The sequence below is a fragment of the Sphaeramia orbicularis genome, chromosome 3 (assembly GCF_902148855.1).
Source record: "Sphaeramia orbicularis chromosome 3, fSphaOr1.1, whole genome shotgun sequence".
NCBI lineage: Eukaryota > Metazoa > Chordata > Actinopteri > Kurtiformes > Apogonidae > Sphaeramia > Sphaeramia orbicularis.
The window spans coordinates 44,624,061-44,639,825 of record NC_043959.1 but is presented as its reverse complement, the minus strand read 5'-3'; the positions used below and the strand labels follow the sequence as shown (position 1 = coordinate 44,639,825).

General features: G+C 37.3%; 1 protein-coding gene across 2 annotated transcripts in view; it reads left to right on the top strand.

Annotated features, from left to right (window-relative positions):
* myom2b (myomesin 2b) overlaps positions 1–15,765 on the top strand; it is a 55,102-nt gene that overhangs the window by 31,444 nt on the left and 7,893 nt on the right. For both annotated transcript variants that reach the window (XM_030160761.1, XM_030160754.1), the window contains 14 exons: positions 1,647–1,809; positions 1,987–2,093; positions 3,391–3,435; positions 3,824–3,960; positions 4,245–4,389; positions 5,967–6,029; positions 6,454–6,521; positions 7,181–7,294; positions 9,508–9,595; positions 11,244–11,282; positions 12,134–12,239; positions 13,036–13,102; positions 13,486–13,582; positions 14,472–14,508. In XM_030160761.1, the coding sequence (XP_030016621.1) occupies positions 1,647–1,809; positions 1,987–2,093; positions 3,391–3,435; positions 3,824–3,960; positions 4,245–4,389; positions 5,967–6,029; positions 6,454–6,521; positions 7,181–7,294; positions 9,508–9,595; positions 11,244–11,282; positions 12,134–12,239; positions 13,036–13,102; positions 13,486–13,582; positions 14,472–14,508 (1,276 nt within the window). The remainder of the gene's footprint in view (positions 1–1,646; positions 1,810–1,986; positions 2,094–3,390; positions 3,436–3,823; positions 3,961–4,244; positions 4,390–5,966; positions 6,030–6,453; positions 6,522–7,180; positions 7,295–9,507; positions 9,596–11,243; positions 11,283–12,133; positions 12,240–13,035; positions 13,103–13,485; positions 13,583–14,471; positions 14,509–15,765) is intronic.

Here is a 15,765-nt window from a genome sequence, read left to right as displayed (position 1 = left end):
TTTATCCCTCTTTAGGCATAAAAATAATAATTCTATTGATTCTTGTTAGCCTATTTTTATGGAGGTACAAAAATGTCCACTCAGCTGGACACCATGCATTTAGTTTTAGAACCAAAGAAACATGTGTTTACTGATATACTGTGTGAAAACTATGAAATAAAAACATTTTTAATGCTGCTAATCTGATGTTTTCTCACATTTTAACATACCTGCATGGAGATAATATGAAAAAAAAACAACTGTTAATTACAGTCTAATAACAATTAGCTGTTTTTTTTTACTCTCAAACATCTTATTGCAGATCAGGTTTATCTAGACCAGCAAAGTTACAGTAATGGTACGAATGGCAATGTATGGGATGATGCATAAGCGTCCACTGTGTTGGCTGATATGGAACTAAAACAACAAAATCCACGAATATACAAGAGAACACTTTTGAACAGCTGTCCACTGTAGTGACCAGTGTGCATGAAAGGGTTAATCATACAAAAAGCATTACAAACAGGTCTGATCAAAGGGTAACACATGGACACATTTGGTGTTCAACAGTCTCTGTCATGTAAGCAGAGTAACATATATGCAGGTATTATAAACATTTGAGAAGGTAATTATAAGCACTTTTACATTATGTGTAACAAAATGTGGGGAGATAAAATTTTTAGGTGAAAAATGTCAAATTACTGCTCGGTAACATGAGGACTTGAAACGAACATAAATTTTTTAAGCTTTACCGAAACATTCAAAACATTCAGTTCTCGACAGAAATTGATATGAAGCAGGACAAAACCTTTTAGATATTATGTTCAGCTATGCTGAAAATACATTTTGGAGTAAAATATTAAAAAGTCTCTGTTTTTTTGACATGAGAATGTGGTAACACATGGACAGGTTGCCATAGTAACACGTGGACAACTCTTTACCATTGTATGCATCACCCAAAATATTGACTTATTTTTTAAAACAACAAACCAGATATAATCCCAATGTTTTATTTAATGTATTTAATACTAACACAGTGTTGTTTACAACTTGTGGTGGTCCATACTGATATTGGTAAACTATAAATAAAGAGTCATTTCTCAGTAACAGTTCACAGATAGTCTTTTAAAATGTGGCCAGTGTAAGAATTCACAAACGTCATCATTCAGAATTTTAATTTCTAAAAGTAATAGACAGTCTTTTGCATGTCCTTTTGTTAATTTAATGTGGCCTAGCAGAAGGTCAGAACTTCTCCTGTACTGTGTAAGTGGTATTTTAAAAAGGATAACAGTTCCATAAAATAGAGATCTTAAGCTAAAAAATGAGTCCACTTGATAAATGATGTGTGCAAATTTATTTATTCATGTTGATGTTCACTTTCGCTTGATCAAACCCATACTCATATATTTGATTCAGTCTTTTGTGTTACTAGAAAAACTTAAAAATAATGACATAGGCTGTTATTTTAAGAAGGTGACGACGTACAATACCGATTTTCACATCGAAATAGTGCCTCTAGAATCTATATACGTTCATGTAATTGGAGGTAACACCAAAGGAACAGGGTTTTTCAATGTGTTTAAATTAGAATAAAGACAAAAAGTGAAGGGACTTTAGGGAGATTAGTGCGTCATAAAATGATTTTGTGTGTGTTTTGTGTATTTAAGGTTCCCAGGAGGTGTCCTGCACTGTGGATGAGAAATCAGGAGACATTGTTTTGTCATTTGAGTCCTGCCAAATAAATGAGGGCTCTCAGTTCATCTGGAAGAAAGATTACAAGGAAATCACTGATTTCTCTAAAGGACTGGTGATTAAGACTGAAGGCAGCCAGTAAGACCACGGACATGCACAAACAAAAGAACAGAAATACATGTGTTTTCATATTGTGATGTACTTCTTTAAAAAAAAAAAAACAACTCCTTTTGAAGCTTTGAAAAACATCTCTAAGCTTTAATCCTTTTCTTTGCCTCTTTCTTGCCCCCCCCCCCCATTCCACTTTGGCTGTAGTTCTAAGCTGATCTTTAAAAACGCAGATAAAGAGGACTTTGGGACATACTCTGTTTCTGTCACCAACACTGAGGGAGTTTCATCCAGCTATTCAATCTCTGCCGAAGGTAAGATTACCCTTTGTTTGGCTCTGTTGCTTAAACACACACCCAGACTCAGACTACACGTCACAAACCAATTGTTCATTAAAGTATTAATTTAACGTATAAAGACCCAAACAGCCACTGGTGACCAAAAGCATCTACTGATCTAAAATGTTAAATACCTGTTGATCCACTAATCCTACCAATATACAAATGTAAATAACTGGTGTAGTTTGCCATCTTTTCACGGTCATCAGATATGACCCATTTGGACATTCAGAGGCTTCGTAGTTACCGTGGAAACACCATCATCTTCTATAACAGTGATTTACTAGTAAAACCCATGGAGTTTGATCAATGACAGTGGATGGAGACACCTGTTTTATGTTCAATTAATGATATATTTGCTGAAAAAGTCACTTTTTTTTTTCAGTTTTCTCTGTTTCGGATATAATAACCCTCAACTTTAATATGAGCTTTCATGAAAATCTACATGATTAATGAAATAAATACAGGAAAGTACAAGATTTATACTGACAAAATGCAAAATACAGAGGATATTATTATAACAAATGGTGATAAATTACTTAAAAAATTTTAAACAGAGAGAAATTCATTTGGGAACTAGAACAAAAGTGCTACAAAAGTAACACTGGGTCTTTATGAGTTAAAGTGATGTTAAAGCATCGTGCAATATATCATATTCAGCATTTTTATCAGCATATAATTTACATTTTCTACTCGATAATTGTTTTACCCACTGGTTTATGTCTTCAGCACATTATTATTTTGAGTGTTCTTTCACAACAAAGACTTTTCGTTCATAACATTCACAGTATTTTTCCTGCTATTGCACCATCACCCTATGAGGCTGTATTATGTCATTTGGAAAGACTTACAGTGATTTCATTTACCCTTTTTACAGTTTAATTTAGAGTAAGTCATTTCAGTTGCAAGCATCAGCGTCTTCATTGATTAAAATTTACTTGGGCAGTTACTGGTAAAATGACACGCAGTGCAATTTTTACGGTCTGTTGGGAGAACGTTCCGAAAAGACCTTTAAATATTGTTTCCTGACTTGGAAACACACTCTGTTTCATCTCCCCTGTGGTTATTTGTTTCAGTCTTTTGTGTTTCTCTACTTTTTACGATGTTTAATTTCAATGCTAACTTGTCCTCAACAAAATGGCCTTAATACATCAACACCTAATCTTTCATCAGTGATAAAAGTTGCATCTACAGATAAAGTATAAGCTCCATTTTAATTGCTTGTTTTTGCCACTGGCTGAGTGAAATGAAAAGCTGCTATTTTCTGTTTCAGAGTTAGCCAAGATGCTGGCGCTCAGCTATGATATCAGACACCCAAGTAGGTATCTCTGGCCGACTCTTTCAATCTCTCATAATCTCCCTCTTTGTCCCTTTTAATCTCTCTATTTTTACACTTTCTGAATGTTTCTTCTTTAATCTGTTTTACCCTTTCTCTGTTTCCCTATTCCTCTCTTTCATGCCATCACTTGTCTTTGTTCTGAAAGTCTTTGAACCTTTCAATTTCTCTTTTTATTTGATCCACAAAAGTCTTACCTGCTTTTGCATCACCTGCCTAACCACTATTCAACTCTCCTGTTCTTGCACCTCACGTCTCCTCTTCTTTCTTCTCCTTTCACCTTTATGATTTTAAATAAATAATCCGTCAACAAGTACAATTATATTTGCGACCTCTGACCTTCCTCTCCTCTCTCACCTTCCACTTGTAGTTATCCCACTGAAGTCAGAGCTGGACTATAAGATTCTGGAAAGAGGTAGAATGAGGTTCTGGTTGCAGGCTGAAGAGATTTCTACCAATGTCACCTACAAATTCTTTGCCAACAACAAGGAACTGTCTGGAGCCAGTGTAAGATACAAAACTGCACTTTTAAGAAGATACTTTCTTAGGGAGAGATTGAAAAAAACTGTATCAAATTGCGATCTGAAGAGTCAGTCCATAAGGTACATTAATGACTCATGCAGCTGCTTCGTGCAACATTATACTTACCATAATCTCAGTAAATAAGTACCCACACTCATCCTCACTCCGCTTATCTCTTAGTGTTATGCACCTTTTACGATACCTTTTTCAATACAAGATGGAAAATATGTAATTCAGCACTAACACTCTGCCTGCGCAACTTTCTGCAGCCAAACAAGATGGGTCATGACGTCGCTACAGGTGTCATTGAGTTCATCTTGGACCATTTCACTGCGGAGAATGAAGGCACATTTACCTGCCAGATCACAGACGGAGGAGGCAAAGCACAAAGCTCTCTGGTTCTGATCGGAGATGGTAAGAGAGGCCGACTGTGAATACACCTCAGCTAGACTGTTTACCATCAGCTACCTGCAAAGACTCCCAAACCTGCTCTATTTCTTTTTTTTTTTTAACTTATTTATTTATTTATTTATTTTTACCAGGGACAGAGCACATTAATGAACATTTTCATGCTGGAGTCATCTAATGAGCATATTTTCATCCGTAGTCCCTGGGCGGGTTATAACAAAACCTAGCCTGACATTTATTATTAAACTGAATAAGTAATAAACACAAGATTTTCAGCAAAATGAGATTTCTATCTGTTGCAGCTGCTTCTCTCTATTGAGACTATGCAAAACAAACTCCAAGTTGAATGTTTATTTCAGTTCTGCTAACTAATAAGAAGACATGTCAACAAGCTCCAGTCAGAGTGAACACTGATTATGGAGACATATACAGGGTGGGGAAGCAAAATTTACAATGAACATTTTGTTGTTTTTTCTCAGCAGGCACTACGTCAATTGTTTTGAAACCAAACATATATTGATGTCATAATCATACCTAACACTATTATCCATACCTTTTCAGAAACTTTTGCCCATATGAGTAATCAGGAAAGCAAACGTCAAAGAGTGTGTGATTTGCTGAATGCACTCGTCACACCAAAGGAGATTTCAAAAATAGTTGGAGTGTCCATAAAGACTGTTAATAATGTAAAGAAGAGAATGACTATGAGCAAAACTATTACGAGAAAGTCTGGAAGTGGAGGAAGCAACAAAAAACGTACCAAAGCTTTTATTAAAGCTCTCAAATCCAAAATCCTAAAGGATCCAACCAAATCCATGAGAAAAATGGCAATTGAACTTGAGGTAGACAACAAGACCGTTAGAAACACAGTTAAATATGATTTGAAGTTAAAAATCTTACACAAGAACACCAAAACACTTGTTGACAACAGCAACAAATCCAACTTTAGCAATTTTTGGGAATCATGTTTATGGCCGCCTTCTAGCCCAGATCTAAACCCTCTGGATTATGCTATTTGGGGCGTTTTAGAACATGCTACCAATAGAACATCACACAGCAATGTCGACCTTCTTAAAGATACTATTAAAGAAGAATGGGAGAAGTTGTCACCCGAATATTTGAGGAACACTTGCACAATTTTCAGGAAGCGTGTGAAGGCAGTTATTGAGAAAGAAGGAGGACACATAGAATAAAAACATTTTCTATGATGTAAATTTTCTTGTGGCAAATAAATTCTCATGATTTTCAATAAACTAATTGGTCATACACTGTCTTTCAATCCCTGCCTCAAAATATTGTAAATTTTGCTTCCCCACCCTGTACATTTTCCAGTATAGAGCTGCTCATATATGTTTGTGTTTTGAAAGTACACCTTCTACATCACGGAGGGAAGGTATAATAATGTTATGGAAATGTATGCTGCTGAAGGACACTCCGATATTCAAATGTAGATCCTTGAGTTCATAAATTATGATTACACCCATATACAGGGGACCATTAGCTAGCTAATTCACTGAAAGCATATATAGCAACTACTGGCAACACTTTGATCTTTTAATTATTCTGTGTTTATGTGCACGCAGCTTTCAAGGCAGCGCTGGCTGAGGCCGACTACCAGAGGAGAGAGTACATTAGAGTCAAGGAGGGTAAGAAGCACTGCACATAATTCATTTTAAGGCTTATATGGGATTTACTTTACTTGACTTGGGACCAGCAGACTGCTACTGCATGTTGCTTTGGAGACGAGTGACTGAGTCAGTTAATGTAGTAGAAAAAAACGCACACCAGTATCACTTAACCTAGAAGCTGCAACCAGAAAATTCAAACCATTTTTGTTTTAAATGGATTATAAAATGGGGAAAATTCAGTTTTAAAAGATGCCGTATTTATAGACCAGTTCCTGTAGGTTAATGTAAGGTACTCCTGTCACAGTGATGCATGAAGATTATTCCAAACACACTTGACTTATGCACAAAGCCGTTAGTAGACTTCAGTCAACCAAAATCCACAGGTAAATGTGCTTTGAGCTTACAGCCCTGCCTTTCTTCTTCGTCTCTTTATTCCCCACAGGTCCCCACTTCAGTGAGTTCCTGTCACTTCAGGTCGGAGATGACTGCTCCGTCACTTTGGTCTGCAAGGTCAAAGCCAAATTCACTACTTATTTAATATTTAGACTCTAAACAAAAGGGAAGCAGACTTATGGAGAGCTGATTATCTGTTCTGTGGAGAATTAATTTAGGCCGAGCAAGCGCCGTTTAAATAATGTAAAGGAATGACAGAGACTGAACATCAATAGTCAATAGTTACTTCTGAAGCCCCAGCTAATTTTGTGAGAAAAGGATAATGTTGGTGAAAGACCATATGAGTATGTGTAATTCACTGTCTTCATATAAATGTACACTTGTTTATGCATATGTTTATTAAATCCAAAGTGTGCGCATTACATTGAGATGACGTTATTGGCAGGTTTCTAAAATGCAGAACTAAAGTGTATTTATATGAATGATTTCAATCCTAATGGAATCCGAATCTAATGGAAGAATTATCTTTCAAGTGTTAAATTGCACCGACTGCTGTAAAGTAAAGCGTTGCATCTAAATTGTGACTGGTAAGAGGTAGATTAATGGAGCTGGTACAAAAGTGCACTTTTTGAGGTATGGATCACCTGGGACTAAGTTATGACGGGGAAATGATGCTCTACTATATTAAAAACAAAAACCTACTCCCTTGGTAATGATGATAATGGTGAGTCTTTAATAATAGGTGTATTTTTTTTTTTTTTTTTTTTTTGCTGTAGGTTGCTAATTTGAAGAAGGAATCAGAGTTTCACTGGTACAAAGAAGACACAGAAATTATCCCTGATGTGAAACCTGACCTGGGATCAGGAGTCTGCAAACTGCCCATTAAATTGGTAATTGCATTTTGGGGCTGTAAATCCTGGGAATTTTAGCTTTTACTGCACAGTATATTAGTTGTATTACCAATGACAAAGCCTACATATAAAGAACTTCAAACAAATCAGCAGCTCTAGGCTTTAAGCTTTAGAATTTAGGCTATACCTTTTATTTATAAAGATGCAGATACAGATATAGATATAGATATAGATAAAGATGCAGATACAGACGCAGATGTAGATGCAGATACAGATACAGATGCAGATACAGATGCAGATACAGATACAGATACAGATACAGATGCAGATACAGATACAGATACAGATGCAGATACAGATACAGATGCAGATACAGATGCAGATGCTCATGCAGATACAGATGCTCATGCAGATGCTGATGCAGATACAGACGCAGATGTAGATGCAGATACAGATACAGATGCAGATGCTCATGCAGATACAGACGCTCATGCAGATGCTGATGCAGATACAGATGCAGATGTAGATGTAGATGCAGATACAGATGCAGATACAGATGCAGATACAGATGCAGATGTAGATGCAGATACAGATGCAGATGTAGATGCAGATATAGATGCAGATACAGATGCAGATACAGATGCAGATGCAGATACAGATGCAGATACAGACGCAGATGTAGATGCAGATGTAGATACAGATACAGATGTAGATGCAGATGCAGATACAGATGCAGATTCAGATACAGATGCAGATGCAGATACAGATACAGACGCAGATGTAGATGCAGATACAGATACAGATGCAGATACAGATGCTCATGCAGATACAGATGCTCATGCAGATGCTGATGCAGATACAGATGCAGATACAGATGCAGATACAGATGCAGATGTAGATGCAGATACAGATGCAGATACAGATGCAGATACAGATGCAGATGCAGATACAGATGCAGATACAGATGCAGATGCAGATACAGATGTAGATGCAGATACAGATGTAGATGCAGATACAGATGCAGATACAGATGCAGATGCAGATACAGATGTAGATGCAGATACAGATGCAGATACAGATGCAGATACAGATGCAGATACAGATGCAGATGTAGATGCAGATATAGATGTAGATACAGATGCAGATGCAGATACAGACGCAGATGTAGATGCAGATGCAGATATAGATGCAGATACAGATGCAGATACAGATGTAGATGTAGATACAGATGTAGATGCAGATACAGATGCAGATACAGATGCAGATACAGATGTAGATGTAGATACAGATGTAGATACAGATACAGATGTAGATGCAGATGCAGATACAGATACAGATGTGGATGCAGATGCAGATACAGATACAGATGCAGATACAGATGCAGATACAGATGCAGATTCAGATACAGATGTGGATGCAGATGCAGATACAGATGCAGATTCAGATACAGATGTGGATGCAGATGCAGATACAGATGCAGATACAGATGCAGATACAGATGCAGATACAGATGTAGATGTAGATACAGATGTAGATGCAGATACAGATGCAGATACAGATGCAGATACAGATGTAGATGTAGATACAGATGTAGATACAGATACAGATGTAGATGCAGATGCAGATACAGATACAGATGTGGATGCAGATGCAGATACAGATACAGATGCAGATACAGATGCAGATACAGATGCAGATTCAGATACAGATGTGGATGCAGATGCAGATACAGATGCAGATTCAGATACAGATGTGGATGCAGATGCAGATACAGATGCAGATTCAGATACAGATGTGGATGCAGATGCAGATACAGATGCAGATGCAGATACAGATGCAGATACAGATGCAGATACAGATGTAGATGCAGATACAGATGTAGATACAGATAGAGATGTAGATGCAGATACAGATGCAGATACAGAAGCAGATGTACATACAGATAGAGATACAGATGCAGATGCAGATACAGATACAGAAGCAGATGTAGATACAGATACAGATGCAGATGCAGATACAGATACAGAAGCAGATGTCGATACAGATGTAGATGCAGATACAGATGCAGATGGACTATATTTAACCCCGGGGGGAGATAATGAATTATAATAGAAACACTCTTTACTCCTGGATTGTTGTAACTTTTTATCACATAAAAACAAAATGGCAGCAAAAAGAAGATTTATTTATGATTTGTTCTGAATTCCACATGGATCCTGTTAAATCTCTAATATTTTGTGCTTCCCATTTAGTTTTCACTGAAGACAGCAGGCATTTACAGGGCCACTATTAGTGACGACAGAGGAAAAGATATGAGCCAAATTGACATCTCCGGAAAAGGTAAACATGTCTTTCACTGTCCCACTTCATTTTGCTGATTAATTAGGGGAACAATGGACCAACATCCTGGCTGGTCGTTGAGCCAAATGACAGTAAATAATAACTATGCAGTAAAAATAGAAACTGATGCTCATTAAAAACTCCAAGACAGCGAAAAATACAATTCCAAATTTATAAACAATGTTCATGGTAAACATGATTTTTTTTAACAAACCTTCTAACCTTAACCTGCCATTCCTATGTTCTGCATAAAAATTAGAAGTGCACCAATTAATTGGCCATGCTCAGAAATTGGCCAATTTTCACGTGATCAGCCTTGGCCTGCGACCGGCCAGTCAGTCTGAAATTGATTGATTTTGAGCACAGGTCAAATTCCTGCTGTGCCGCATATATAGACCTGGGGCACGTTCCAGATAGTTATATATGTGGCAGTAATCAAGAATGTGAAGGGGGTGCATGTCACTGACGGAGGCGGGGGATGGGGTGGGGGTGCGTTCCATGCTGTATGTACCTCACACTGAGTACACGTACACCATACAACCATACAAAGTGAAAGTGAAACTTAAGACACTTTACCAATTTCTCTAAGTCTCCCACTGTCGTGCACCTCATTTTCTTTTTCCCTACCTTTGGAAACTTTTATATGAGGGGGTAGGACATTTGTTTAAGGGGCCATTGCCCACCCCCCACTCCCCAGAACCGGGCCCAGCCAAACCTACAATAATTATTGTACTTCTTCAATAATTTTACCCTCTGTATGATGTATATCATTAGTTCCAAAAATCCCATAATTTACAATAATGTGACTAAATTATTTAATTACCAAACACAAATAGGATATGGATCCTTTGCATAGTGCTGCACAGCTGCTGGTACAAAAGGGGACTCACTAAACTCAATGCACCTGTTCTCATACAAAAAACCTGGCACCTTTTGCACATTTTTCTTTTCTTTTTAAAATAAATGATCTAATGAGGAAGACACATTGCAATGTCTTGTGTATTGTGTTTGGAAAAAATGAGATTGGAATCGGCTAAAATCAGTATCGACCATGCAAGCACCCTGCAAATCAGAAATTGGGATTGGCCCAAAAAATTGTAATTGGTGCAAGTCTGATAAAAATAGTGCCTTTGACAACATGCTTACCTGCAGGTTTATTTACTCCTCAGAAAATCCACCTCTTTTCCTGGGTGGAATAAACTTGAGCTCTTACTTCTATACTTTTATAATCTTGTGTGTCTGTATGCATCATAATCCTTTTCATATCACCTTTTATCCCCTCTGTTGCAGAAGTTAGGAAGTATTTAATCACTCCATAAGAGGGAGATTAGCTGGCAAATAAGCTTTTCACTCTTTTTGTTTTACCAGTTTATTTAAGGCAGGAAGCTGGAAATAGCCTTAACTTTTCCCATTAATTAGTTCATTAATTAAACAAGGGTGACTGGGTCAAAGCCTTTCCCAAATATCCAGTAAATACCAGGAGAGAAAACATCCTAATACAACTAATTGACCTGCATGGACACCCAAGTGTTTAATTAAAGATTTTTCTCCTTACTGAGCTTTGGGTGCAGCCACCAGAGGGCAGCATCGTGACTCTGCAGCCTCTTGGCTCTTTCCTTGACCCCATGTTTCTGTGATTCTTTTCTAGTCTTTGACGATGCCATAAACAGGATCAGCCAACTGGCTGGTAGGTATCAGCCTTCTCCATAAACACACACCCACACACCCACAGATGTATGCACAATGTACACTGTTAGCTCACTAACGGATATCCATATTAAAAAACAGTATTAAACATCATCTCCATTATCTCCAACCCACTGCAGGGATCAAGTGCAAAGCACCTAAATTTAACATGGCACAATCACAGCCCAGTGATAAGAGATTTTGCAGATCCATCAGCAAGCTGATACATTTCTGTTTTAGAATCCCACAGCTACACACACACTTATCAGCATGTGGCAGAAGTTGTCATGCTGGAAGCATTTGGACATCATGCCATCATGTGGTGAAATCACTTTAAAATTCCACTGCGCTGTCACAGTGACAGTGTGGAGGAGCATCTTACTCCTATTTTAAGAGACAGTCACTTGACAGCTCTGCAGCAACTGTTACAGCAGTGGTTGCAGAGGAGAAGAGGGTTCATTACTGTGATAATGGGAAACCATGGTGATGATGACACACATACACAAAAGTACGCAGTACGTACTACAGGATGTAAAATTCACTGTAAGGTATGACAGTATTTTATGAACTTGAACATACACACAGCCTGTACTCTGCATCAGTTCCATTAATTTTCTCTCTGAGCTGAGCAAACAGAACACAGAAGTCTAACAAATGGCCGTAGATGGAAATCTGATGGTTTTTTTGTTTGTTTGTTTGTTTTTTGATAACTTCTCAGAAAACAAAAAGTACATAACCTAAGCTTTTACAGCTAATAAAAAACATATAGTTTTCTAGCAAATGAAAAGTATGTGTAATGCTGATGCCAAATGTGCCCTCCACAACTTCTGTGACCTCACTCACCTCCTCCAGGCGCCAGTGCAGCAGAGCTGGTGATTAACTGCACAGCAACAGGCATTCAGCTGCAATGTCACTTGAAGTATTACACCTCAGAGATGAACATCACCTGGTATCATGGGTAAGAATTATACTTATAACACTAACACTATTAATGCTCCACTACTAACATTATCACTGCCAGTGCCTAATCACAGACAAAAACCATCAAAACATCCACAAACACAGCTAAGAGGAAAATTATAATGATAATCCAGTCTTTAGGAGATGTAGGAGGTTTATTTTAAGCCTGTCTATAAACACTGACCACAAACACATTATTTAGTTTTCTTCTCATGTTAAAGTGTCAGGAGTGGCAAAAACAATAAGCCACAAAATAAAACTTGTGATGGGTGTCGGCAAGTGTTTTCATTATCCTGTTTTTATTGCAGTAAAACTGCCCTGTTTTGTGACAAAAAAAAAAAAAATCACAACCCTATCATTTCCTCTAAAGAAGCAAGGCTTTGTGCACTTTAAAGCACTCCATAGTACTCTCGAGATTATAAAACACAGAGGGAGGGAAAATGGAAGCAGAGAGAAGCCGGAAATGAAGAACAACAAAAGACATTATGACAAACGGACTGAAAAAAGAATAAGGAAAAATAGAAAGCAAGAGATGATGAAAGGAAGATGATGGGTGAAATAAAGGTTGTTCTGTTATTCAATTATTCATAGATGAAAAATTATTTAGATTATATTTTTAACCTGTCTTTGTCCTTTCTGTGAGTGTGTTAGAGAGTGACAGATAGCAAGAGAGAGAAATTAGTATCCTTAGGCGTAACATTAGGCAGGCATGTAAACATGATTTTCCATTACCTCTGAAACAGGCTTCACCCACTCACGTAAACACACACTAATATCTCCTCTCCTCTCCTCAGTGAGACAAAACTCTCCCACAGTGACAAGTTTGTGATTGGAGGAACCCCTGCTATGGCAACAATGGAGGTATTACCTTTCTCTGAACATCGCTGAGCTGTAAATACTTCTTAGGTGGATCGTATGCGGGAAATTGTTTCACTGATTGTAAAGAAATACCTCAAGGCAGCACATTGTTGCCCATCAGTGCTACTCTGTCGAAGTGATACCGGTACAATGTTGGGATTAATTAAACAGATGATGCAGCCTTAATAAGGGGTAGATAATGAACAAAAATGTCATGCATTTAAAAGTTTATTATTAATTAATAAAAAAATGCATTCTTCTCTTACTTTTTCTTAGGAAGCTTTATAATTATAATTAGCCTGAACGGAAATAAACTAAGTTTGAGCCATTAATTATGAGTAAAACTAAGCAGATGAACACTTAGGAGTTCATTCTCTTCTTCACAGCTGATTGAGCCAATGGAGAAGGATAAAGGAGCGTACTCCATTGTCATCGTTGACCCTGAAAACTCACACAAACGCACGCTGGACCTCAGCGGTGATGGTGAGTATCTACCACCCCCGCCCCCTCGTCACTTTTATTGACAGTACAATAAAATGTCACGAGTGAAATAGGGCAAGAAAGAAAGCAGTCGATTGTTTTTAATGCAGCTCCTGACTTCAGTCTATAGTTTGAGACTTTAAAGTAATACTCCGTTCAAAACTTTACCTTTTTACTAGTAAATACTTACCCTCGAGGGCTTGAAAGATGGTTGTAAAGTTTGCTCCTCACAAAAATCTACAGCTGGGGTCAGCTTGGATTAAAGTCCTTTAATTCCAAGTGGAAGTTTTCATGCATAAAGAGTAAAAGTTTTCAGCATTTTTATTCAGAAGCATAAAATAGTTATGCTTTTTTTTTTTTTTTTTTTAAATAAATCCTCATCATCTTCCAACAAGTAATAACATATTCACCAAATGTTTCTCCAAAGCCACAAAACAGGAGCATATTCAACTGTATTTAAGAAAAATGGTCTGTTATAATTGTCTGCTATAATTTTTGTTTACCTGCAAATTAAATTGAAGTTGTTCTTGAAAGAGCTACAACTTTCAGATTAGATTTTTAACATCCAGATGTTATACGAGATAAATAAATCTAAGCATGAAAGTTAATTTGCTAAAATAACTGTGATTCATCTTTGCTGTTCTCCTCAAGTGGATAGAGCTTTTTTATTTCTTAGATTAATATTTTGATTGATTTCCCAGTCACACCAGACTACTCTTCACTAAAAAAGCCGTAATACCCTATCATACACTGTCTACCAAACTCCAACTAATCAGAGAGAGTTAGTCATAAATATTCCACGCTGTATCTTAAATTATACAAAAACAGAGCAAAAAGGACAAAATGTTGGGGAAAAAAAATAATGATCCTTTCTTTTTTTTGTCTTTCACAGTTTATGAGAAAGCCTACGTTGAGTTCCAGAAACTCAAGTAAGACAACAGTTTATTTGTATTGTTACCTAAGTCTGTGAATATACATGTATTGATGAAATAGTGTTTATTTCCCATTTGAATTTGTGTTGCTTTTAGCATTAAGGCCTCTAGCGGTTCCAAGTAATTTGAAATGATTTCCCAGGGTTCGTTCTGTTTATAGGCTGGTAACCGCATTCCTTATTTTAATATTTAGAAAATCAAATAGCATCAACCTGAAATTTATTTGAGTTTTAATCTTCATGTTTACGTGTTGCTGAGATTCTATTGTAGAGCATATATGGAGGAAGCAATTAGAACCGAATAAGGCGGACATTAGTCGACTCTTATACGTACAGGACTGACCTCGATATTGATCCAGGACTTAAACGGCTCCTGCTTCTGTTCATCAGCATCCACCTGTACCCTCTGTTTCTGAGGAGACCTTTATTATTACCTCTTCAAATTAATTCAGGCTTGAGGGGAATAGCAGATGCAGATGCCAAGTGTAATGACTCCATATTTTGGTGTATTTCTAAGCACTAAACTCTGAGTAAACAAGACTGCATTTTGATTTTTCATGGATCAGCAAAGCATCTCCAAAGGTTACTTTCCATCTGCAAGCTAATTTTTAAAAAATTTAAGAATGTAGTCAAAGTAAAAAAAAAATCTGGAGCCTAGAGCCTAGAGCGTTCCAGTATGTTATAATTTGGACTAAAAATCAATGTTAAAAATAGAAGCAGGCAGGTAATGGAGGTCCTTTGGGCTTCTTTGGCTAATTAGGTCAAAGCAAAACTCCACATACTGAATTTTCCAAATCCATTTAGAAACATCAATTGAAAGTCCAATCACTAAACACTGCATGCAAAGTGGAAACCGTCCAATTCTCCTTTCTAATTAACATTCAAAGAGAGACATTTAAGCAAAAGATTGTACAAACACATTGACACAAGTGATACCCTGTTGCCCTTTTGATTGAGAATCAACATGCCACGAGGAGAGCAGAGTCACTTCAGCCATCTGGTCCTGGGGCTGACCTCTGGTCCTGCCATGCAGCTCGGACACACTCACCCAGTCAAACAAAGCAGCGTCACTTTCCCATGGACTGAAGTATAATTTGGTTTGGCTCTAAAATCGCAGTACCTTGTGGCTAACCATCTGACCACTCTTTTGTCCCAAAAATGGCAAATGCAACAATATGTGCCAGCTCAATGAGTAGGGCTGGAATAGAAACAAACTAGACACAAACCTGATAAATGATCCCATAAAGACCCAAAC